Source organism: Cucurbita moschata, unplaced genomic scaffold (genome assembly GCF_002738365.1).
Source record: "Cucurbita moschata cultivar Rifu unplaced genomic scaffold, Cmos_1.0 Cmo_Scf00002, whole genome shotgun sequence".
NCBI lineage: Eukaryota > Viridiplantae > Streptophyta > Magnoliopsida > Cucurbitales > Cucurbitaceae > Cucurbita > Cucurbita moschata.
This window is the reverse complement of record NW_019268518.1, coordinates 5,059,797-5,082,616: the sequence shown is the minus strand read 5'-3', so window position 1 is coordinate 5,082,616 and position 22,820 is coordinate 5,059,797. Positions and strand designations below refer to the sequence as shown.

The 22,820-nt window shown below is 38.5% G+C and overlaps 5 protein-coding genes across 5 annotated transcripts in view; 2 read left to right on the top strand and 3 right to left on the bottom strand.

The window, feature by feature from the left end:
- Positions 1-489: 489 nt before the first annotated feature.
- On the top strand, positions 490-5,169 carry LOC111461470. Its single transcript, XM_023105001.1, has 4 exons — positions 490-665; positions 741-3,102; positions 4,183-4,493; positions 4,728-5,169. Exons 2-4 carry the CDS (start codon positions 893-895, stop codon positions 5,066-5,068), a joined length of 2,862 nt encoding a protein of 953 aa, XP_022960769.1. The 5' UTR covers positions 490-665; positions 741-892; the 3' UTR covers positions 5,069-5,169.
- Positions 5,130-9,090, bottom strand: LOC111461478. The gene is made up of 4 exons (XM_023105013.1): positions 7,597-9,090; positions 6,101-7,435; positions 5,858-5,978; positions 5,130-5,502 (listed from the first exon to the last, which is right to left on the bottom strand). The coding sequence occupies exons 1-4, from the start codon at positions 8,353-8,355 to the stop codon at positions 5,249-5,251; spliced, it is 2,469 nt and encodes an 822-aa protein (XP_022960781.1). The 5' UTR covers positions 8,356-9,090; the 3' UTR covers positions 5,130-5,248.
- A 967-nt stretch (positions 9,091-10,057) lies between these two features.
- On the bottom strand, positions 10,058-14,657 carry LOC111461495 (organelle RRM domain-containing protein 1, chloroplastic). Its single transcript, XM_023105037.1, has 10 exons — positions 14,235-14,657; positions 14,045-14,142; positions 12,675-12,915; positions 12,484-12,581; positions 12,336-12,401; positions 11,017-11,106; positions 10,874-10,942; positions 10,686-10,792; positions 10,367-10,593; positions 10,058-10,292 (listed from the first exon to the last, which is right to left on the bottom strand). Exons 1-9 carry the CDS (start codon positions 14,609-14,611, stop codon positions 10,513-10,515), a joined length of 1,227 nt encoding a protein of 408 aa, XP_022960805.1. The 5' UTR covers positions 14,612-14,657; the 3' UTR covers positions 10,058-10,292; positions 10,367-10,512.
- Positions 14,658-15,226: 569 nt separating this feature from the next.
- LOC111461505 (nifU-like protein 4, mitochondrial) lies at positions 15,227-19,732 on the bottom strand. The gene is made up of 6 exons (XM_023105049.1): positions 19,494-19,732; positions 19,253-19,414; positions 18,089-18,264; positions 16,776-16,879; positions 16,577-16,688; positions 15,227-15,518 (listed from the first exon to the last, which is right to left on the bottom strand). Exons 1-6 carry the CDS (start codon positions 19,690-19,692, stop codon positions 15,450-15,452), a joined length of 822 nt encoding a protein of 273 aa, XP_022960817.1. The 5' UTR covers positions 19,693-19,732; the 3' UTR covers positions 15,227-15,449.
- Positions 19,733-20,226: 494 nt separating this feature from the next.
- Positions 20,227-22,820, top strand: part of LOC111455446 (probable sodium/metabolite cotransporter BASS4, chloroplastic) — a 6,867-nt gene continuing 4,273 nt past the window's right edge. Inside the window, exons 1-6 of the mRNA XM_023097139.1 lie at positions 20,227-20,465; positions 20,572-20,677; positions 20,779-20,886; positions 20,970-21,037; positions 21,748-21,826; positions 22,743-22,801. Coding sequence (XP_022952907.1) covers positions 20,277-20,465; positions 20,572-20,677; positions 20,779-20,886; positions 20,970-21,037; positions 21,748-21,826; positions 22,743-22,801 — 609 coding nt within the window. The 5' untranslated portion in view covers positions 20,227-20,276. The remainder of the gene's footprint in view (positions 20,466-20,571; positions 20,678-20,778; positions 20,887-20,969; positions 21,038-21,747; positions 21,827-22,742; positions 22,802-22,820) is intronic.

Genomic DNA, 22,820 nt, shown 5'->3' with positions numbered 1-22,820 from the left:
GGGACATCACAATTCACCCCCTTTCGGGTCCGGGTCCAGCGTCCTCGCTGACACTCTTTTCTTCCTCAAATCGATGTGAGATCGCCCCCAAATCTACTCCCTTTGGGGCCCAGCATCCTTACTGGCACACCGCCTCGTGTCTACCCCCTTCGGGGAATAGCGAGAAGGCTGACACATCGTCTGGTGTCTGGCTCTGATACCATTGTGATGTCCCGCATTCATAAGGGCGTGGAAACCTTCCCCTAGCAAATGCGTTTTAAAGCCTTGAGGGGAAGCCCGAAAGGGAAAGCCCAAAGAGGACAGTGGATCTCGGTCGTTACAATTTACCTTTTAAACAAATTTAATACATGGTTCAAAATAAAATAATTTTATAAAGATTGACTTTACCACGTGGAATTTACATTTTATTCAGGAAATAATAATAATAATAATAATAATAATAATAATAAAATATATATATTCGGTGGCGGTCGCTCTTATCGTAAGAACTAGTGTTTATTCCTCGAACAAATTAGGTGAAAAGAAATCTAGGTCGCCGAGCAATTGTTCGTCTTTGATTCGTGAATTTCGGAAACGGGAGCGAGAATTCGGTCATCCGGCAGGCTTAGGCGAAGGAGTATCACTGACACAGACCATCGATGGATCCTCAAGATTTACCCGCGAAGGTTTGAAAATTTTCCCAGTTTGATAATCCTTCTGTCGGATTTTCGTTGGATTTATGTTGCAATTTTTTTGCTCAGATAGCGCTCCATACTCCTGTTTGATATTTGGATAGTGTGATTTAGGGCATGGGAATTGAAGTTTTTTGACGGTTTATTGCGAATCGGTTTCGACCATTTTAGGGTATTATTCAAACGCTTCGTTAGGAGTAATTTCTAATAATTAGCTAAACATGCAATGTCGAAGGCGTGAAGATTACTATGTTAGAGAATCGGAAAGTATGAAACTACATGCTCAGGATCGGCTTCATCTGGATCATGGTCGATATGTTAAGCCTCGACGAGAGGCACTGGATCGATCTCCGCGTCTTAGAAGGAGTTTGAGCCCTCACAGGATTGGTGACTCCTGGCGCGAAGTGGGTTTGGGTCAGAGGGTTGACACCATTGAAAGGAGGGACGAGGATTGGCGTCTAAGAACCGGAAGGAACAATGATATCGGGTCAAGTGTACATTCTTATGGTCAAACGAGGGAAAGGCCTAACTACGACGAAGTGTTCCTGCACAACGATCACAGGCAGCTTTCAGAATTGCAGCGAACACATGTTTTGTCTGAGCCAAGGAAAATTTCGGCGGAGGATGAGTTTTTAGATTATAATCAAGACCTTCGGTATATGCATGATGATTTGAGAATCAGGATAGAGAGAGAAATTAATCGAGGGAATTGGTCCGATGGTAGTGAACAAAGGAGGATGAATCAAAAACTTTTGGCTGCAGAGGAGGGCGAGACGGCAATGGGATCCTACAATTCACATTTGGATATGGTTCCTGCGTCAATTTATAGAGACTTCTTACCATCTTCCCAGAGTTTGGATATGGGAAGTCTCAACAACGAAAGATTTAAATATCGAGATGATGCAGTTTCAGATAAATCACAAGGTGCAGATTATCACGAAGTTGAACCAAACCATAGGTTTCATTCGAGGAATATTGAATATTCTGCAAGCTCAGGATTTTATTCCAGAAAATATGAGAGCTCTTTGTCAAGACCATTAACAGGCAGGTGTTTGGAATCTTATCAGGATGGGCAGTACCTCCAAATTTCAGATGAGTTTTCAGAAAGGAGCCATGGAGATTTTGTGGACACTAAAGAATTTAATTCATATGGGAAAAGGACCCTTGTAGATTCAGCCATGGTTGGAGGAAAGAGGAATCTAACTCCTCATCAACAAGGTACTAATAGTTCCAGGAGGGAGCATGGGAGCTATTTTTATTCTAAACCCGAGGGAACAGTGAACGATTCATATGAAGGTCCGTCTCGAGTGATGCAGAAAATTACTCAAACCCGTAATTATATCGATTATGATAGTGCAATTGTGTCTGGTCGTGGAGACTTTTCAAGACCAAAAGTTTCGAACGATAGTTTGCTGAAGTTACCAAATGTTGATGACTCGTATGCAAACCATAGAACTGGAATAGCACTTGACTGTTATAGACTTAGAAAACAGACAGTTTTAGATTACCCTGATATAGAATTAACAAAAGCAGTGAACCATGGCAGTGAATATGTAGGTACTGGGTCCATCCATCTCGAGGTGGGTAGGAGAGTAACTCAAAATTACGAAGAGTCACCCATTAACCCTTCTCAGTATTGTCAAAAATCGCATGCAAGATCAGATTATGGCTCTGAAAGGGAAGTAGGTCCACATCTTTTGAAAGAGAGGTTGCATGAATCCTCCATGTTCAAGTGTGATGGAGAAGCTTACAGAAATACTGAAAGCCTAGAAAGAATGACAGAGGGTGTTTGCACTTATAACTTGAAGGATCGGGTGCCAAAAAGAAAATATTTTGAGGAAGATAGGAATTTACTTGATCGTAGAATAGGAACATCTTGTGATTATATGCCCAGTAAGGTTGTGGATCTATATAATAGTGGTGAAGAGTGGATGGAGGACGAAACCAATCGCAGATATACATCCAGGAAAGCAAAATTTGACCACAACAAATACAGGAAGCCAAATAAGAAGTATGATCGGCATAATTTATATGCTTCTGATGATTCGTTTTTACGTGAAAGCTATTTGGATAATGGTAAGAAATATGAAACTGGTCCTAAATATATGAAGGGCAATAAAAAACAGGGTACTTCAAGCTGGATCAAGTCACAAAATGTTGATCGCAGAAATAGTCTTCATAAACAGCATAAAGTTTGGAATAAAGCCGAAGGGGAAAATGGTTATGTTTATTTAAATGACGATGACTTGTCAGATGATTTGGTAATACCTACGGAATCTGAACCTCCTGAGGATTCTGAAAAGTTCAATCAAATGGTTCATGAGGCCTTTTTGAAGTGCTTGAAAATGTTGAATATGAAGGCTAGTGTCCGAAAAAGGTACAAGGACCAAGGGAATGGCGGTAGTTTATATTGCATCGTATGTGGCAGAAGGTCTGTCTTCTTACCTATTTCCTAATCATGGAGACTCCATTTCATATATTGACTCAAGGGTATCCTAAATGCTATTGTGCAACGTATTTCAAGCTAGATTATGAGAATTAACCTTCAAGGTTCTGTTCTTTAAGTTTCTTTGGGTTATAAGAAGGATATGGCTGTTCAGATTGACCTTTACTTTACCGATGTGTCTGTCTGTGTGTGCCTTTTTAGTTATCACTTGTTAATGGTGGTGAGTATATGCTATAAAGTGCACATCAACGAGATTTCTTTGGAAGGATAATAAAGAGAATAATGAAATCACTGGGGGGTCAGGAAGGCTCCTTGGTGCATAGGATCATCCCATTCTTAATGTTTTAGAACTATAAGAGCAGTATCAGCTCGTTGTAGCAAGGTCCGGGCTAGAGGGTTTGGTTTGCTTTTTTTATCCTCGTGATTAACCAATTCATTTGTTATATTTGCACGAGCAGTGGATGTATGGCCAGTCCACTTTAGCAAGAATTAGATTTGCATGAAGATATGGCTTCCTTTGATATTTATCATTGAGCCAGAACTTTGCTTTTGGAATATTATTTTCCTAGCCATTTTGCAGAATTTAGGAGAGTGTGTATATCTTAGCTTGGACTTTCTGTGATGCATATGATCTATAATGGTCATTCTTTGACATGTATATTAATTATCAGTGAAGATAGGTAGAATTGGTTTGTGTGGTGTCCATCTTAATGCCACCATGTTAGAACTACTTGGATAGTTACTTTCCAAAGAGAGTTCAAGGGTTTAACTTTTTAGTAAAAAAAACATCAAGGTGAATTGCTTTGTAATAGAAGTGGAATTGGCTGTATCCAGTATCTCCATGGGTGAATGTAGAAAGGTGAAGGACCTTTTCTTTAATATTAATCGAGGCCATGTGGGTTTAATCGTCAACCGAGTGATTTTGATAGGTTCTCATCTGCTGTTGCCTACCGTCTCGTCCTAAATCTTGCACCTTTTACAGACGTGCTATATGTGCAGCGGGAAGTATCGTATTTTTTTAACTTTATATAATTAATTCCAGCTTGCCTATTTGTGTCCTTGCAGCTACTCGAAGGAATTTTTGGATACTCAACGCCTGGTAAAGCACGCCTATATGTCCCACAAGATCGGGTTGAGGGCTCGGCATTTAGGTCTTGCCAAAGCCATATGCGTTTTGATGGGGTGGAACAGTGCCCTTCCCCAAGACACTGTAACATGGGTTCCCGAGGACTTGCACAAGGAAGAAGCTGTGGTTCAGAAGGAGGATCTTATCATCTGGCCTCCTGTTGTTATCGTCCGCAACATTTCTATGTCATGCAGCAATCCTGGAAAGTGGAAAGTTATAACAATTGAAGCACTCGAGGCTTTCTTAAGAAGTAAGTGATCTTTACTAATATATCATCATGTTAAATAGGATTTGACCGATACGATCGACGATGATAGCCGTAGGTTTAATGATAGCCGTAGGTTTAATGATTGTGGCTTACTGTATCTCAAAGCATGTCTAAGACTTCAAATTAGCAGTTTTGCAATAGAAACTGATTAGCTATTCACAATAAGATCCGGGTCGGGCGTGACGAGGTCATGGATTTAACGCTATTGAATGGCAGGTAAGAATTTGCTGAAGGGAAGAGTCAAGATGAGTTTAGGCTGCCCTGCAGATCAAAGTGTAATGGTGCTGAAGTTCCTGCCAACCTTTTCTGGTTTGACAGATGCAGAAAGACTCAACAAGTTCTTCCTTGAAAAGAGACATGGAAGAGTGAACTTTGAGCAGTCGAAGGGCGATAATGGCAGAGCGAACGATGTCGGAGAAGCAACGAAAGGAAATAAGATCGAAGAGGAAGAAGTGCTTTATGGATACTTGGGGATTGCAGAGGATTTGGATAGCGTAGAGTTCAATATAAGGAAGTCCAGTTCGATAAAAAGCAAAAAGGAAATTTTGGAGTTGTAAAATCCTTTTCTAGTTGCTTTTATAGAATGCCAGAAGAGATTCGAACACAGAACACGGAACAAAATGAAAATTTGAAATTCTATTTGTGTTAGTTTTTAGAATTTGGCTCATTGTACAGAATAGAATGTACACATTGATGAAATACTATACAATAATTAAGAACAGTTTGGATACAAAATTTTATTCAAGAAAACATGAAGCAGTAGCGGCGGCGGCGGCAGCTTCCAGCAATTCTGATGCCTGAATTGCTTCGGCAATCCTAAGTGCCGTCATGGCTTTGTAAGTTGCCAAATCTGCATTCTGCAACAGCAACTGTGCCCTTTGTCGCTTGCTTACAGCGGTTTCAACGCATCGGTCTGCTGCTGCTTTCACTTCTTCGTACTTTTGCACTCCGTTCTGATGATGCTCCATAGCATCTTGTCTCGAGAATATATCTGCACGTAGATCACTCGAGATTAACATAACAAATCCAATGCTAAATACACTCCAACCAGAACAATGTAACTCCTGACATATTGGCAATTCGAACCTATGATTCCCTACACATTCCGCACCTATGATCCTCCTATGGCATCTATTTTTTTACGTTACCGACCCACTCGGGCAAGTAGTATTCAGAAGGCGGGGTGGGTAAAAATAGCTGAAGTATGTGGAGATTCACAGAGAGCAAGTGGGTGATGCCAAAAATATCATAAAGATGAAATGATTCTACAAATTGCTACACGTTATCGATGTTTTTTACGATACCTACCCGCCCGAATCGATTCTTTTAGTTTACAAGAACAATACCTTCTAAAATACTTGATTGGGTAGCCCTCCCCCCACATTGGCTAGGTTGTCTTTTGAATGACCTTCTTCTTCGCATGATATGTTTAGGGATCACCGGAGGTTTCCTCTTAGCCTGATGAGCCTGAAAGGAAGATCATCCAAACAGTTCATGCACAAGTTTAGACACTTCAAAAACATGAAACCATTCACATACAAGTCTAAAAAGTTAAAAGGAAACCCGGGTTTGAAGGATACAGAAAGTACCTGGAAAACCCTGATCAAAGATGATTTTCGTTGTTTTCGTTTCTTCATCCAATAACCAAATAAAGACTCGACTATCGACTGGCTACCGAGATGTGTGCATATATCAACAGGTGCTTCCTCATTGGAGAAGGCATCTGGATTACAGAAAAATCCCTTCTCAAAAGCATCGACCATCAACTCGAAACTATCCACTGAAACACATTCATGGTGATTGTCGGTAGCAATGAGCTCATCGTTGAACTTGCTTAACCATTCCTCATCATCAGAGTCCATGTCGTAATTTGCTGTACTCTTAGCCATTGCTCGGCATACCTCATCGTCTTTTACAGAGATGTATGTATCTGGCCTTCGAAAAGAAACACCGCTACTATCAACGTAACCTGGGACTTCGGATACTATAGGCACAGGAATAGCTTTAGCAGCAGAACATGGGATATTGCGATCGGAACACTCCTTGTATAGATCCTTAAAAATAAACCAATCCCTTCTATTTGGAAACTCTAGCTTCCAACCGTTATCTGATGACCACAAGATTGCATGTGTAAAACGATTACATGAAGCGGGCTTCATGACTTTATCTGCTTTGAATGTGTATCTAGTTGAACCATCTTTCTTGACAACTAGAAGCCATTCACACGATGCAGAAAACTCGAGCACGATACTGACTCCCTCTTCTCTCAAACATTTATCAGATTCTACAATTAATATATTTGCATTGCAGCACGATGAGCTAACATCCATTGCCGATCGCAATGCAGCAGAACTCTCTTCTCTGATATGTCCAGCAGAGTCTCTCCGTGCAGAGTTCGTGTGCCTGATACAAGATGCAGCAGAAGGAAACGATACACTGCGTTTCATATCATCAGCCCCTAAAGAGCCAATGGCTTTTTGCATAGCAGCAAGAGAATGGCTTCTTGGTTTCCTCATCCCCCGCGAACTTCTCCTTTTCCTTATGCCACGAAAGCTGAAACCATTTCGGTATTGCAGGGTCCGACTACCTAATCTTGAAGCTCGAACAGATGGATGTGAAATGGATCGACTCTTAGTATGATCGACTCCAACAACCATACTTTTGCATTCCAAAGAACTTCCAGGAGGACTGGAAACAAGGTCCTCTTCATTACTGTCTTCTTCATTATCACTACTCATATCTACATCTAACTGATTGTTATTATATACTAGACGAGCCTGAATCCAAGTTACTCTAAAAAGCATCAAGGAATGCAAGTGCATAAAACAGAGAGGAACAGCGGAAAAATCCAGATGGAACATCGGAATCGACTGCACGGCCCCGAAAATCACACACATGCCAGAGCTTCCAATAGAAGGATAACTCTGAAAGACAGGGCAAGATCAAAACAAAGAAATGCTTAATTGAATCAAGAAACAACAGAAGGTAATCTCTATACCCATTTCACAAATTTCTAACACAACACACAATTCTATTGAAGCCAAACATTTTATTAAAGAACAAAACTTAGATTAATATGTAATACCTGCAAGAAACGCATTCCCTTAGAAGCAAAAACATCATGGATTGGACTGGACAATAAAAATGCAGAAAACTTAGCCATCCCCAACTCTGGACTCTTAAAGTGTCTAAGAACCGAGAGCATAAAATCTGAAAAACAGCCAACACCATCGTGATCACTCCCAGCAAAAACAGTGAGAACCCGATCCCGGGGCGGTGGCGGTGGCCGTGGCGAAATGCTCTGCTTATGGAAATGCAGTTTAGCAGAATGGCCACCTGCTGTGGGCTCCCAATGTTCAACAGTGTTCTTCCTCGATCTCTGTCTTCGAATGAATCGAAGTCCAAACATCCTATCCATTTCATCAAAAACATCACCATTTTCTGAAAGACCCCTCTTCCTCTTTCTTCTATAAACTTCACCATACATCCGATCCACATATCCAAATTCACCATCGCCATTGATTCTAGCCAAAACCTTCACTGGCTTAGGCACTTCCGCTACACAAGCATCATCCTCCTCCTCCTCACGAATGTTAACAACGACAACCCTCTTTGGTTTGACATTTCGTATTCCTTGCCACTTACCATGGAACCTAACCTGGCCACTTCCGCCCCCATTCCCTCTCTTGTTGACGACAGGGTACCAATCAGAGACATCTTTAGTCTTCTTAAGCTTCGCTTCAACCGATTCAATGCAAAGCCGTCTTCCAGACCTTAAAACTCTACCTCCATCAACACCTTTCAATCCAATAACTCTTGTCCTTCTCATCCCCACCGTCGGCATTGCCGTAAGGTTATGAAGAATCAACACCACTCGACAATCAACCTCTTCGAATTCACTGACGCTGTCCCCAAACTCCGTTCCGCCACCGAACCGGCAACCGTCGCCAGTGCTTAACAAGCATCCATCTCGATCGATCAAACAAGTGACTGTATACACGATGATCCAGAATTTTCAAATGAAATCCAACTCGAATTCGAGACTTGGCGCCAAATAATTCGAAGGGAAAAAAAATTAAAAATCAAACGGAAACATATACATAGACATCCAGAAACGAGAAAACTACAAAAATCTCCACCGAATCGCACACTACTCCCATTCAAATCCAAAAATCCATAATAACAAAAGAAAATCAAAAGGGGAAAGGGAAAAAATCAAGGATCCATTTACAGAGGCTAAGAAAAACCCGAAAAACAAAAAAAAAAAAAAGAGGAGGAGAACCCGAAAAGGAATCCCAACGGTTAGATCCGAAAGAATGATCGAGAATCGGTGAGAGTGAGAGAGTCTCGTGCAAACTGACAGAGCAGTTGAGAGAGAGAGAGAGAGAGAGAGAGAAGACGGCTAGGGTTTATGAAAAAACCACTGGAAGTGGGGGCGGAAAGCAGGGGGAATAGTGGTCGCCGACTGAGAATAGCCGTTGGATGAAAAGATGAACGGTCAGATTCTCTCTAGGGGGTGAAGAGGATTTGGATTCAGCTTTCTTCCGGGATACCTTTTCTTTTTTTTTCTTTTTTTTTTTTAAATTAATTTTGCAAATTTTAAGGAGGAGAAAAGAAAAGGGCGGGTTGATATTTTCGAGTCCGCGAATTTTAATGAATTTACTAAAATAGGCCTCAACGTGGCCACGTAGTTCGGCGACAGCTGGCATTATTATTTTAAAAAAAAAACTCTTAAATAAGCTATTAAACTAATTTAATAAAATTATTTCTAATTAATAATTTGAATTTTTTTAAATCGTCGGATTTGTAATTGAACAGGTCAATTTTTTTTTTCTTATGGTGATTTTATGGATAAAAATCTTAAATAAAACTTAAATTTCATCAAATTTAACATGAAAGATAAAAAAGTATTTGGAATTTCAATTTCAATTTCAAAAATACAAAAAAAAAATTAAAAATATATTTTTATATGCGTTTGATAGTTTATTTAAAATTAAACTAAAAATTAAATGGTTATGCAATTTACCTGACATATAAATAAAATTAAACTAAAAATTAAATGGTTATGCAAATTTACCTGACATATAAAGAAAATTCGGGCGAGTCTTTTCTTTAAACCAAGCAAAATTAAATACTTGTAGAGGTCGAGAGAGCCTTCAGAAAGAAACTCGAGATCGGAGATGTGTGTGGAATACATAATTTGGCTCTATTATTTATACCTATTTTTTTTAATTTGAAATAATATATTTTAATATCTAATATATTTAAATCATAAGATCTTAATCAATTCTATTTTAAAAAGATATATTTTATATAAAGAATCCATTGATTATTTTATGATAAATTCAATATTAATTTAAATTCTTTAAATATATTTTTCACGTATATATTTAATATATCAAATATATTAAATATTTATTTAAATATTTATTTCATTAACTAGTAATATATCAAATATATCAAATATTTATTTAAATGTTTATTTCATTAACTAGATAACTCCCCGACTAAGAGTTGAGTTCTTACCCACCATGGTACCAAATGAGTTGACTACAAACGCAATGCTCATCCATAAATGATCCAAAAGGTGCAATGAGGATGGTTAGTTTAGATTGTCATTTCATAAACCGTAGCAAGCTACCACCAACCGCTGCCTAGTCTCGATTTTGAGTCGATTTGGATGCTAAATAAAGAACATAAGCTAGATGAAGAAACGAGAAGCCGGACATCCTTGGTTTATATAACTCATCGCAGAGGTGGAACCGAACTAACTAAATCTTACCTTCTTAGTTTTTATATATATTATTTTCATTCTAAAGGATAAATTAGAAAGAAGACACATTTTAATCTTTTTAAGACAATCATAGACGAGGCCACGAGTTCGTCCTTCCCTCACCTTAGATCGGTACTCAAATATGGCTAGCTATCCCTCTAGGCTCAAATTTTGCTAGACTACTCAAAATTCGACATTGAAGTACAAAAATACGGGCTCTTTTTCGACCTACGGTCTAGAGCGGTTTCCACCGTATCTCCGAGGGCTCGGCTTGGCAACATCGACAACTATCATCCAGCCATTGATGATCTAAATCAACCACACACAGACATATATACAGCATGAACCAGATGGGAGAGAGTAGAAAGGAAGAGAAAGGGAGAGAGTTCATGTTTACTCACCTTGCCATTCATCTCTTTGAGTGCAGCACCAGCAGCTTCCTCTGTTGTATACTCTACAAACGCATAGCCTTTGGACCTTTTGGAAATCTTGTCCATTATTATTTTAACTGCCCATCAAACCAAAATGATTTTGCCTCATGAGAAAACGTCTCGTTCGAACTTTAAACGACGAGATCAATGCAACATACCTTCGACAAGCTCCCCGAAGCCTTCAAATGCTGCACGTAACGTTTTCTCCGATGTGTAAAACGAAAGACCTGTCCAGAAATGATTGATAGTAAATAAGACGAGTGTCGGAACACTGCGATGAAGAACATGCCAAGGTTAATACCAGTTATGAATAGTTTCTTTGTTTTCACAGGAGTAGTTTGATTTGTTTCTGAAGAATCTGGCAGATCCAAAGGATTCTTGGCAACAGTACCTGAAAAATACAAGTAATTAATTCAAAGGAATCACTAGGAACAAGATAAAATTATGACTCTAGTGAATGTTCTTGATAATTTTTTAAATACGAAATCGAGCTTTCATTGAGAACAATGAAAGAATGTACAAAGACATATGAAAAAGTAAGTTTGTCTTCAACGAACTCCAATCCAAAAGAGTAAGATTCAACTAATTATTGCATAAAGTTTGATACCTCGACGACAATAACGAGGCATTAAACCTCATCATGTCCCCACACCTCCTCCAAAAGCCTCTCAACCTCTCTAAAGATCCTACTAATCCTCTCGAGCTACACTATCCCGTCCCACAGGATAGTGAAGGAATAAGTCTGCCACAACACTCTTCTTTTGTGAGTGTGAGATCCCACGTCGGTTGGAGAGGGGAACGAAGTATTCCTTATAAAGATGTGGAAACTTCTGCCTATCAGACACGTTTTAAAACTGTGAGGCTGACAACGAGACGTATCGGACCAAAGCGGACAATATTTGCTAGCGGTGGACTTTGACAAATATATTGGGTTTATACCAACAATTTATCCTAATATTTGTGTCTTTGTGGTAATTTTCATTAATTCAACTTGGAGATATATGGTATCCTACGGACGATCTTACCATGCAACTTCGAGCCATCCATATAACATGCAAGCACTACACTAGCCCAAGGAAATATATTGAAATATAGGACCTCAACAAGGTAGGATCAACCAAAGCCAAATGCAAGTTGAATAGAATGGGCAAAAATCATTGGTGTATCAGATATTGTCCTAAGGTTTTTTCTTCCGAGCTTCCCCTCAAGGTTTTAAAACGCATCTACTATGGAGAGGTTTCCACACCCTTATAAAGAATGTTCTGTTCTCCTCCCCAATCAATATGAGATCTCACAATCCCCCTTCAGACTCCAGTGTCCTCGCTGACACTCGTTCCCTTCTCCAATCGATGTGGGACCCCCAATCCACCCCCCTTCGGGATCCAGCATCCTTACTGGCACATCCCCGATGTCTGGCTCTGATACCATATGTAACAACTCAAACCCACTACTAGCAAATATTGTCCTCTTTAGGCTTTTCCTTTCAGGCTTTCCCTCAAGGCTTTAAAACGCTTATAAAGAATGTTTCGTTCTCATTCCCAACTGACGTGAAATCTCACACAATGACACTACAACTAAGCATTAGAATTGAAAGATTTACTCAAGGTTAGAAGATTGAACCTCCATAATCCTTATTCTCTGCCTCAAAGTTTGCATCCAGCTGAACAGATAAAACACCAGGAACACCTGCATATTGTGAGATTTGCATAAGAACCCAAAGAACTACACAGAATAATGTCTAGAATAGCCATAAGAAACAGGACATTACCGGTTAATTCTTGTGCGCATTCCTCGTCCAATTCACAACAAAAGCCGAAGTTAGACTGCCAGGAAATATGATATATACACATTTGTGCATCCTTGTCACTGCAGATAATTGGCATAACAAGTTTTGAGGACAATGAAAATATCATAAACAAAATGAAGCGGCAGCTTTGTTACATACAATAGTAAACTTACTTCCCCAGAACTTTAGTCAATATCTCAACATAATAATCAACCATTTGTGCCTTGGTAACCACCCCGATACCTGGCTTGTCGATTCGAACAAGCCAATGCTTTGTTTTCCCTGAAGGGAACAAGAGTCTACCACCGTTTTGAGGGTCCGATTTCGGATTCAATTGTGGTGTTGATGAACCATGATCCTTCTCTTTGGAGCTGAAGTTTGGGTCTGGCTTAACAGATATTACCCCTGGTACTCCTGTAACACATGCTCGAATGAACATCAACAAAGATTGCAATGCCTGGTGAGAATTTAAATTTGTCTTTTAAGTGAACTGTTGGAAATAAGCAATGAATCTACCAAAATGGTGAGTTTGGAATGACTTTTTGTAATAGCCCAAGCCCACCGCTACCGGATATTGTCTGCTTTGGTCCGTTACGTATTGTTGTTAATCTCACGATTTTAAAACACGTCTACTAAGGAGAAGTTTCCACAGCCTTATAAAGAATATTTCGTTCCCCTCTCCATTCGATGTGGGATCTCACAATCCATCCCCTTGGGGCCAGCGTCTTCGTTGACACATCGTTCGCTGTCTGGCTCTGATACCATTTGTAACAGCCTAAGCCCACCGCTACCATATATTGTCCACTTTGGCCTATTACGTATCGCAGTTAGCCTCACGATTTTAAAAGGTGTCTGTTCGGGAGAGATTTCCACACCCTTATAAGGAATTATTTGTTCTCCTCTCCAACCGATGTGAGATCTCACAATCCACCCCCTTGGGAGTCCAACGTCTTCGCTGGCACATCACCCCGTGTCTAGCTCTATACCATTTGTAACAGTCCAAGTATTGTGAGATCCCACGTTGGTTGGAGAGGGGAATGAAACATTCCTTACAAGGGTGTGGAAACCTCTCCCTAATAGACGCGTTTTAAAACCATGAGGCTGACGGCAATACGTAACGGGTCAAAACGGACAATATCAACTAGCGGTGGGCTTGGGCTGTTACAAATGGTATCAAAACCAGACACCGGGCGGTGTGCCAGCAAGGACGCTGGCCCCCAAGGAGGTGGATTGCGAGATCTCACATCGATTGAAGAGGGAAACGAATCATTTCTTACAACGGTGTGAAAATCTCTCCCTAACATATACGTTTTAAAACTATGAGACTGACGACGATACGTAATGGACCAAACTGATCACTATCCAAAACTCTCCTAGAAATGGTCTTGAAAATCCTTAAAACACTAAAATTCTCTAAGGTGATCCTAAGAGAACAACTTACTAATACTCCTTTGAAAGTTTCTTAAAGAGTACTTTCATTTGAATTACTTTTTTCAAAAGTTACTATGCATAATCAATCGACACAACATATGTAGAAACTTACGGGCGAGCTCCATGGAAGTTTGTTCATCAATATCACAGCAAAACTCAAAGTCGGTATCCCAGGAAGCATCATAAATACACATCTGAGCATCCTTTTCACTGGCCAAATAATCCCAATTCAAAACAAAAATCAGCAGAAAAAAAAATATATATACATCACAATGAAACTGGAAAATCCGACGAACACCTACCTGCCCAAAACTCTTTCCAACGCTTTAACGTAATAATCAACGATTTCTGGCTTTGTATCGAACCCTGATGGAGGTCTCTCCATGAGGACCCTCCAATGGCGGTTTCCGCCGATGATCGGAGACCAGACAGAAGAAGTAGAAGGCGTGGATGTGGAAGCTAAATTAACTATAACAGAACAGCGAAGCGGAACGGTGGAGTGTAGATAAGAAGAAGAAGAAGAAGAAGAAGAAGAAGAAGAGATTGAGAATTGGTTCTTCTTGCTTGGTGATCGACGGAAATTGATGTTAATGGCGGAGGATTGGAAATGAGTTTTGCAGGAACGGAATGAAAATTGATTTGATGCGCTAACGGTGGCTGAGGGCGAGAGCAACTCCATTGAAGCCGCTTACGTGATAGCCTAGCTTGGCTCGGGTTTGCCTGCAAATGAAGAACGAAAGGATAATAACAAAAGTCATATATATATATATATATATATATTATTATTATTTTAATTAATCTTAAAATTTGTGACTATTTAGTATATTTAGCTCCAACTTAAACATGATTTAATACAAATGAGATATTGATTTTCTCATGGCTACGCTTACGAGTTGACTAGCGATTTTTTTAGTAAAATAGCTGAACTGTTCTAAAAGAATCTTATCAATTTCCATTACACTCGTCTCTAGCTTTTTTTTTATCGTCTTCTGCGAGACAGTACCCTCCTGTTCTTGGTTATATCACAACTAAAACTTGAAAAATCATATTAATTTGAGGTTACTTCTAACAATTCAAGTTTATCGCCGTAGATATTGTGTTCTTTGAGCTTTTCCTTCCGGACTTCCTCTTAAGATTTTCTCTTTTAAGTTTTTCCTTTCGGACTTTCCCTCGAGATTTTAAAACGACACTAGGGAGAGGTTTACACTCGTCTATGGCCACATTTCTCATCCTTTGAGATGCCTAACATTACAAGCAATATTTGAACTCTCTTTACATTATCATATGTTCATCAAAGTCCAAAATAAAGTTCATGAAATCCTAGTTACGGTTCAATATTCACAGATTTTTTTTCTTAGCGAGGAATAAAAGTAACACTATACTCTACAAACTATGATTTTTTTAGCTAGTAGGCTTGTAGCTCGACACAGCAAAGGAATCGACCAGCTCGTACGGGTTACCCTCGAGATCAGTGTGGTGGCAAAACAAAACAAAGAAGGTCTCGACCAACTCGCCTTTTACTCCATCTGGCTGGTTGACTTTATATCGTCTTCCTCGACGTCAAATTCTTGTTCCACGCCCTTCACCTATAAATCCAGAATAGACATTTAAATCATAGATAATCCAAGAAAAAGATAACTATAATTCTGAGAAGCATAAGAACAAAAGAGGAAACGATCTATACATTAGGATTGGGCTACGCAGCTTTGAAACATCATTCTATTTCTAAATCTCCTCTTACAGTGATTCTCTAACTTGGCTGTGTTGGGGACAATACCTTTCTCCTATCAAACATGCTCCGTTTGTCAATGAATTCTTGTTATCCAATTAGATCATGTTGCATTCCATATGATTATTTTCCGTAAAACATGAGTCGTAGTTGTGAGATCCCACATCTATTGGAGAGGGGAACGAAACATTCTTTATAAGGGTGTGGAAACCTCTCCCCTAGTAGACACGTTTTAAAACTGTGAGGCTGACGACGATACGTAACGGGCCAAAGTCGACAATATCTGCTAGCGATGGACTTGAGCCGTTACAAATGGTATCAGAGCCAGACACCGAGGGGTGTGCCAGCGAGGACTCTGGCCCCCAAGGAGGTGGATTGTGAGATCCCACATTAATTGGAGAGGGGTTGAAACATTCCTTATAAGGGTGTGAAAACCTCTCCCTAGCAGACATGTTTTAAAACCGGCAATACGTAACATGCCAAAGCAGACAATATTTGCTAGCGGTGGTTAAAGTTGTTACAGTAGTAAATTATTTTGCATGTAATAGCTTTCCATTAACACGGTGCCCAGAAGAAGAAGACTATATTATGGAAAACCAACTGTTTCTAGACATGATAATAAGATTCAATCTAAGTTATACCGATGCAATGTTCTTCCACTCCTATTATCTAAAAAGAATAAGCTCTTCCATTCCAGTTGGTATGCATTCAACCTCAATACTTCCATCATGCAACTAAATGTATATAAGAAATGTGGGTATTCACATAGAAGATACTGCCAGCATAAATATCAGCAAACAAAAGCAATCAATATGCGTGAGCAATTGTGCCAGAAATGCTGCAAGCAGAAAATTAGATATGCTTTTCATCGAATGTGAGGTAACTACAAATATAAAAAGATCATACAACCCTCACCTCAGGTACATAATGCATCAACATATTTTCAATGCCAGATTTTAGAGTGACAGATGAGCTTGGGCAGCCGCTGCATGCTCCTTGCATTCTCAATTTGACAATACCAGTTTCTCTGGAAAAGACAGAAATGCAAAATTCAATCGATATAAGCAATATGGTACTTTACAGAACACCTTAAACTGAATCCAGCAAAACCTACTCATCATATCCCCTGTACTCAATATCTCCGCCATCATCTTGTACTGCTGGTCGAATACGGGTCTCGAGCAGCTCTTTAATCATAGCAACAGTTTCAGAATCATCCTAAAAAGTAGGCACATGTGGAAGGATCTATTAAGAACTAAGTTGAATCAAATTACTAAATTATAAGAATATATCATGTTTCAAATTCCAACATGACAAGTATATGTTTTAAGGAAAGATTCAATACTTGTAGCAGGGCAAGCAATCACACCATGAGGTCAAATCTCAAAAAAATAATATTACGAAAGAAATCTGACATCTGATAGAAGACGTTGACATAGAAAACAAGTTCTTAGCTGAAGTTGAATCCAAAGGAGTAAGATTATAATATAGTAAGTTCAATAAGAATAAGGTGCACGAGTCTTCAATAGAACTGCAAGACATCACATTATGCGATTAATACCTAAGCCTCAAGCACTTTTAATCTGAAGTGTGATGATGCTAAATGTTGATACTTCTGTACTAGTATTTAAGGAACAATGAGAAATCTACGTATATAATTATATAAATTAGTGTGGCTTCACCAAGGCACTCTCATCCAACCTAGTGTTACATTCTATAGTGTGAGATCTCACATTGGTTGGAGAAGGAAACGAAACATTTTTTTTATAAGAGTGTGGAAACCTCTCCTTAGCAAACGCGTTTTAAAAACCTTGAGTGGAAGCCCGAAAGGAAAAGTTCAAATAGGACAATATTTGTTAGTAGTGGGCTTGGGTTGTTTACAAATGGTATAAGAGCCAGATATAAGACGATGTGCCAGCGAGGAGGTTGAGCCTCAAAGGGGGGTGGACACGAGGCGGTGTGCCAGCAAGACGAGGAGGTTGAGCCCCAAAGGGAGTGGACATGAGGCGGTGTGCTAGCAAGGATGTTGGGCCCCGAAGAAGAGTGGATTGTAAGATCCCCACATCGGTTGAGAAGGAGAACGAAACATTATTTATAAGGGTGTAAAAACCTCTCCCTAGCAGACACATTATAAAAACCTTGAGGGGAAAGCCCAAAGAGGACAATATATGCTAGCGGTGGGCTTGGGATATTACATGTAGAGTTCTACGGTGCAATGTTCGCAATCAAAAAGCAACCTAATATAAAATTACCATACACATCCTCAGAGAAAAAATATGCAAGTGCGTTAACTTATTCAACACTACCTAGTATTAAAAAGTTTGGGGAAAGAGACCAATATGTGATCTATATAATTAATTTGTTTCTTAATGAGTAAAAATCTAAAAGGAAGAGTAATAATTTGCAGTAAGAACTCAGAAGATATACTTCATTGATAGCTGTGTCCATGGCAGCAGCAGTTTGAGAGTCTAGAAACAGTGGTTGCCCCGAAGAATAGAAGTCCATGATTGCAGCAAAAATTTCGGGCTTCAGGAAATCCCAAGAAGCATCATTTGACTTTGTAACAGTAACAAAATCTGATCCAAAGAAGACTCGAACAACACCTGCAAAGCAATCAAGTAAGCCCCACACCAGACATCAATGAACCAGTGAGAATATTTGTAAACCATCACTAAGTCATTGCAACCGATCAAAATTCAAACTACCAATTCAACAATGTCCTTCATATGGGAAAAATGAAGCGAAAAGATTATAATTAGAGTTGGTTAACTTAAATTGTACAGTTATTTTTGTAAGAATCCTCCATAACCTAGAACTAGAATCGTAGCACTTATTCATTATGCCACGTGACACGGTCATGCTTGCCCAAGGCGTGTTGCCTATGGCCACATGCCTGTTACATGCCGAAACTCTTGTCTTGTGTCACTTTATTGCTTTCCTTTACTGCTTTCACGATGTAGAAGTTCCTTCTTGTATTTTCTAAGTGTACGATGTTTCGGCAGAATCATGTCTACGCTTAGTTGCATCAGTTGTCAACTCCTTCCAACTAGATTTTGTATGACCATTTGGATAAATCACATCGCCTCAAAATGTACTATAGGGGGATGGTATTGGGGGATGGTATCGGGGGATGGTATAGGGGGATGCGACTAGTTGTCAAATTCTCCCTACTCAAAAAGTTATATGCTATTTAAGCCGTTGTGTTGCGTTTTGTTGTATTTATGTAATGCTTTCAACCTTGCTTTCAAACTCTCTATCAAAAATCTCTCTACCCCGATTTCTAAAACCTTGTTTTCTGAAACCTTCTTTCAAAACGAAGCCAGAGGCTTGAGCATATATTGCCCGGCCGTAGGCGACGCGAATCCAAATTAGCTCAATTCACTCAGTGTTGTGAGTGAGTGCTGCACAATCGCAAAAGTCCGCTGCCAAGAAAAGTGCGATTGTGACACACACAACTTTTCTATTCCTACAATTCACTTATTCATTCTTACAATTCCTTAAAAATGGCACACAAAAAAGGAAAAAGGCTTTGCTCAATCGAAAGTCCAACAGAAACCCAAAAGGATAATAATATAAGTTCAAACTACGTACCATCAACACCATAAAGGGCTCTCGCCAGTGGGGAGTTCATAGCCGAACGCGCATTAGGAAAATCAGCACTCCCAACTTCCATAACAGGCTTTCCAGGATAGAACATGAGAGACGAAGGATTCGGCGTTGATTGAGTTTCGATGAACATTGTTCTTCTCTGTCCTGAATGCAACGAAATACAACAGATTATATACACATAATACGAAACTTTTCCATTGCTAGTTCATCAAAATCGACGCACCTCCGAATCGGTTCCATTTCCAGGAGCGCAAGTAAGAATCAGAGAAAGTTCTAGATGATACAGAATCGGAAGCAGCTTCTTCGCCGCGGAATAGAGAAGAAGTTGCTGCAGCAGAAACAAATCGGATCTTCCCAACGCCTCGAGAATTCAATCCCGGAATTCTTCGAGCTCGCACAATCAAACTTCCTAATCCCCTCATCCTTCACTCTGATTTTGCAAAAGGCTAAAAAATAATGTTACTAAATCCGCGAACATCTTTAATAATTAATAATATTAACGAATAAAAATTAGTAATAATAACCAATAAAATGATAAATAAAATTAGTTAATTTAATTTAACTTTTTAAAATTAAAAATTTAATCTTCAAATTTTTTATTTTTTAAAAATTCACATATCTCCTGTACATAAAATAATTTTTTTTAACATTCTATTAAACATCAAATTTTAATTTATGTAGTATAAAATAAATCTTTTTAAAATTTTAATTTAATTTATGTCGGACAAAATTAATAATTTTAAAAAATTTTAATTTTTCCGAAATTTTTTATTATCAAGTTATATACACTATTAATTTTTAAATTATATATATATATAACCACGACAAAGAATTTATATACACTATTAATTTTTAAATTATATATATAATTTTATATATGTATATATATATATATATATAATATATAATTTTTCCGAATATATATATATATATATATATATAACGGAAAAAGAATATCTGGTTGCAGAATCACGCTGCTCGGTGTTCACTCCTGCTCAGCAATCCCATGGCGATGGCGGGAACCAATTCCCTCCACAGCCTTCTCGTTTCGTCTCCTCGAACCAATCCAGCTGCCTTCCATTTCCAAATTTCTCGTTTCTCCACTAATGGCGCTCTATTGCGTACCAGTTCTCTTGCTTTGAATCGCAAACGCCGAATTTCTTGGCGCATTATAGCCTGCGGATTGCCCAATAAGGTTAAGCTCTCTCTATTTGTATCTTTCTCAATGATGAAACTGATGCATTCGTTTATTTTCATCGAATGTAATGGTTTTGAGATGAGATTCTATCACTGTGTTTCAGAAAGATGACGGTGGAGGGATAAACGAATCTATCGGTGTTTCGGGTTCGGGAAACGAGGTGTTCAAGGCTTTGTCGAATTTCGCAAATAATAATTTTCTTCCTCTAGGTAAGGTTGCGTGGTCGTTAGTTCCATTCGACTGGAATGATTTTTATTCTGTCTGCTTATCGTGTTTTTATTTCTTCCCGTCCCCAATTCACAATATGCAGCACTTGTCACTAGTGTAGCAGCAGGAATTGCAAATCCAAGCCTTGGCTGTCTTGCTGATAAGTATTATCTCTCAAAGTTTAGCACATTTGGGATATTTGTCATCTCAGGTTAGGAATTGTTACTTACTATCCACATAAACTGTACATTTTGAACTGTAATCCGTTATTTGATTTATGATGTGATTATGCAGGATTGACACTCCGTACTTCAGAAGTTAGTGATTCAGTGGAGGCATGGCCTGTTGCAGTCTATGGGCTTGTATGATTCTGACTTATAATCTTCCATTGTATTATTTTAGCTTGTAAGTTCATTCTTTGAACGTATTCGTATGTTCTCAATATTTCTAATTATGTTATTATATATATATATATATATATATATATATATATATATATATATAACCTATTTTTCTATTATTGGCGAAGCTACTTCCCGCACCTGTAAAAATTCAATTTGTTATATGTTTCATTCTTTTCTAATGCTCATGTATTTGAGGTGATAATGTGTTTCATGTTACGTGATTTCTGATCTCTTAGACTTTTATTTGTTCATCCTGATTTTAGACACTGACTAGTTTGAAGGGGCTTTCTACAATGAGGTTGGATGGATGTTAGGGTAACAGAGGATTTTATACTTTCTGTTGGCCGTTGGGGGTGGGTTGTGATGGTTACTCTTTTAGTACTCACTGATCTCGTGTTTTGGCATAAATGAGGGATCAAAGAGAATATTGTGGAACTTGTCACTAAGAAATGGCTCGAATGGATCTTGGTGTATTTGAGATGGTTCCTCTTAATCGTAATAAAAGATGTTTATTTGTCCTAGTTTCTTTTGCAAATAAATTGAAGAACCTTGCACATGGGTAGGTTTTTGGCGTATTTAATTCATGGGTATGATTTGCAGTATTGTTGTATCAGTTTTGGTATATTTGGTTTAGCTTGTATTCACGTTCCTCTATTGTTTATTGTCAGGCTTCGATTCTTTTGCTTACTCCATACTTTTCCAGGCTGATATTACAAATTCATCTTCAACCTCAAGAATTTGTAACAGGTTTGTTTATCAAACTACTTTTAACCATTGAATGACAAGTTAGACATCTTGTCATCGGACCGTTATCCAATTAAGGACTGGTTAACCATTTGGATTTTCTTTCTATCTTCACCAGAAAATTGAAGTTGCTAGCTTCATGATGTAAGCATAATACTCCGAAACTATGATTTGTTTTGTATTTAGAAAAGAAAAATTAGAACTATCACATGCAATGTTAAATTGAGAGTATGTCAGTGTAAGACAAATTTGAAATTGGTTATCATAGTTTTATCTAGAGTTTGGTCTAATAAAGGTTTGTGTAGTGGCCATATGTGCTTCCTAGTATTTACTATACTTAGTGGTCCAGTTAGCCTTAACCAACCTCAATGAACTGTTTGCATGGTTAATTGAAAAATCAGTTGCTTATTCAAAATATATTCATTTACACGAGTGGCCTTATTTTCCCAGATATAAAATGCATCAGTTTAACAATTTTACGAGGATTTTTGTTTTTGTAATCACTGTTGGTATATCATCTCTTCTTAGGTTAGAGATCGTCTTCCTTGTCCTTTATCCGGCAGAGAATGCACTCTAGTATTGCTTCAAATTGATGCTATTATAATAGGAAATGATCATTGAGAACAAGGTACAAATTCAAATTACTTGAGGTCTGCCAGAAGCTTAATGCTTCTTATTTGATGTGGAACTCTAGGAAATTACACACTGATTTGACATAAAATTGCAAATACCAAGGAGGCAATTTGGAATCTTTTTTTAGATAAGAAACTCAATTTCATACATATGGTTTGGTCTCGATATGGATTAGTATGTAACTCTTGCATGAATTCTTTTATGGTTTACTCTCTTTCTTTTTTGAATTAGAAACCCGCTTTCGTTTAAACACACCATCTAACCCATTGTTTTTCACTGTTTATAGGATTAGCAATATTTACCTGCATGCCTACTACATTATCAAGTGGCGTGGCACTAACACAGGTATGAAAGTTACTCCCCC

Coding starts and splice junctions, on each gene's coding strand:
- LOC111461470 (XM_023105001.1), top strand. CDS start 893: ATGCAATGTCGAAGGCGTGAAGATTACTATGTTAGAGAATCGGAAAGT. Junction 3,103..4,182: donor TGCATCGTATGTGGCAGAAG/GTCTGTCTTCTT, acceptor GTGTCCTTGCAG/CTACTCGAAGGAATTTTTGG. Junction 4,494..4,727: donor ACTCGAGGCTTTCTTAAGAA/GTAAGTGATCTT, acceptor ATTGAATGGCAG/GTAAGAATTTGCTGAAGGGA.
- LOC111461478 (XM_023105013.1), bottom strand. CDS start 8,355: ATGCCGACGGTGGGGATGAGAAGGACAAGAGTTATTGGATTGAAAGGT. Junction 7,436..7,596: donor AGGGAATGCGTTTCTTGCAG/GTATTACATATT, acceptor CCTGTCTTTCAG/AGTTATCCTTCTATTGGAAG. Junction 5,979..6,100: donor CTTTGATCAGGGTTTTCCAG/GTACTTTCTGTA, acceptor TCTTCCTTTCAG/GCTCATCAGGCTAAGAGGAA.
- LOC111461495 (XM_023105037.1), bottom strand. CDS start 14,611: ATGGAGTTGCTCTCGCCCTCAGCCACCGTTAGCGCATCAAATCAATTT. Junction 12,402..12,483: donor ATGCGCACAAGAATTAACCG/GTAATGTCCTGT, acceptor CACAATATGCAG/GTGTTCCTGGTGTTTTATCT. Junction 11,107..12,335: donor AGAGAATAAGGATTATGGAG/GTTCAATCTTCT, acceptor TGTATTTTTCAG/GTACTGTTGCCAAGAATCCT.
- LOC111461505 (XM_023105049.1), bottom strand. CDS start 19,692: ATGAGGGGATTAGGAAGTTTGATTGTGCGAGCTCGAAGAATTCCGGGA. Junction 19,415..19,493: donor GAAATGGAACCGATTCGGAG/GTGCGTCGATTT, acceptor CGTTGCATTCAG/GACAGAGAAGAACAATGTTC. Junction 18,265..19,252: donor AGCCCTTTATGGTGTTGATG/GTACGTAGTTTG, acceptor ATTGCTTTGCAG/GTGTTGTTCGAGTCTTCTTT.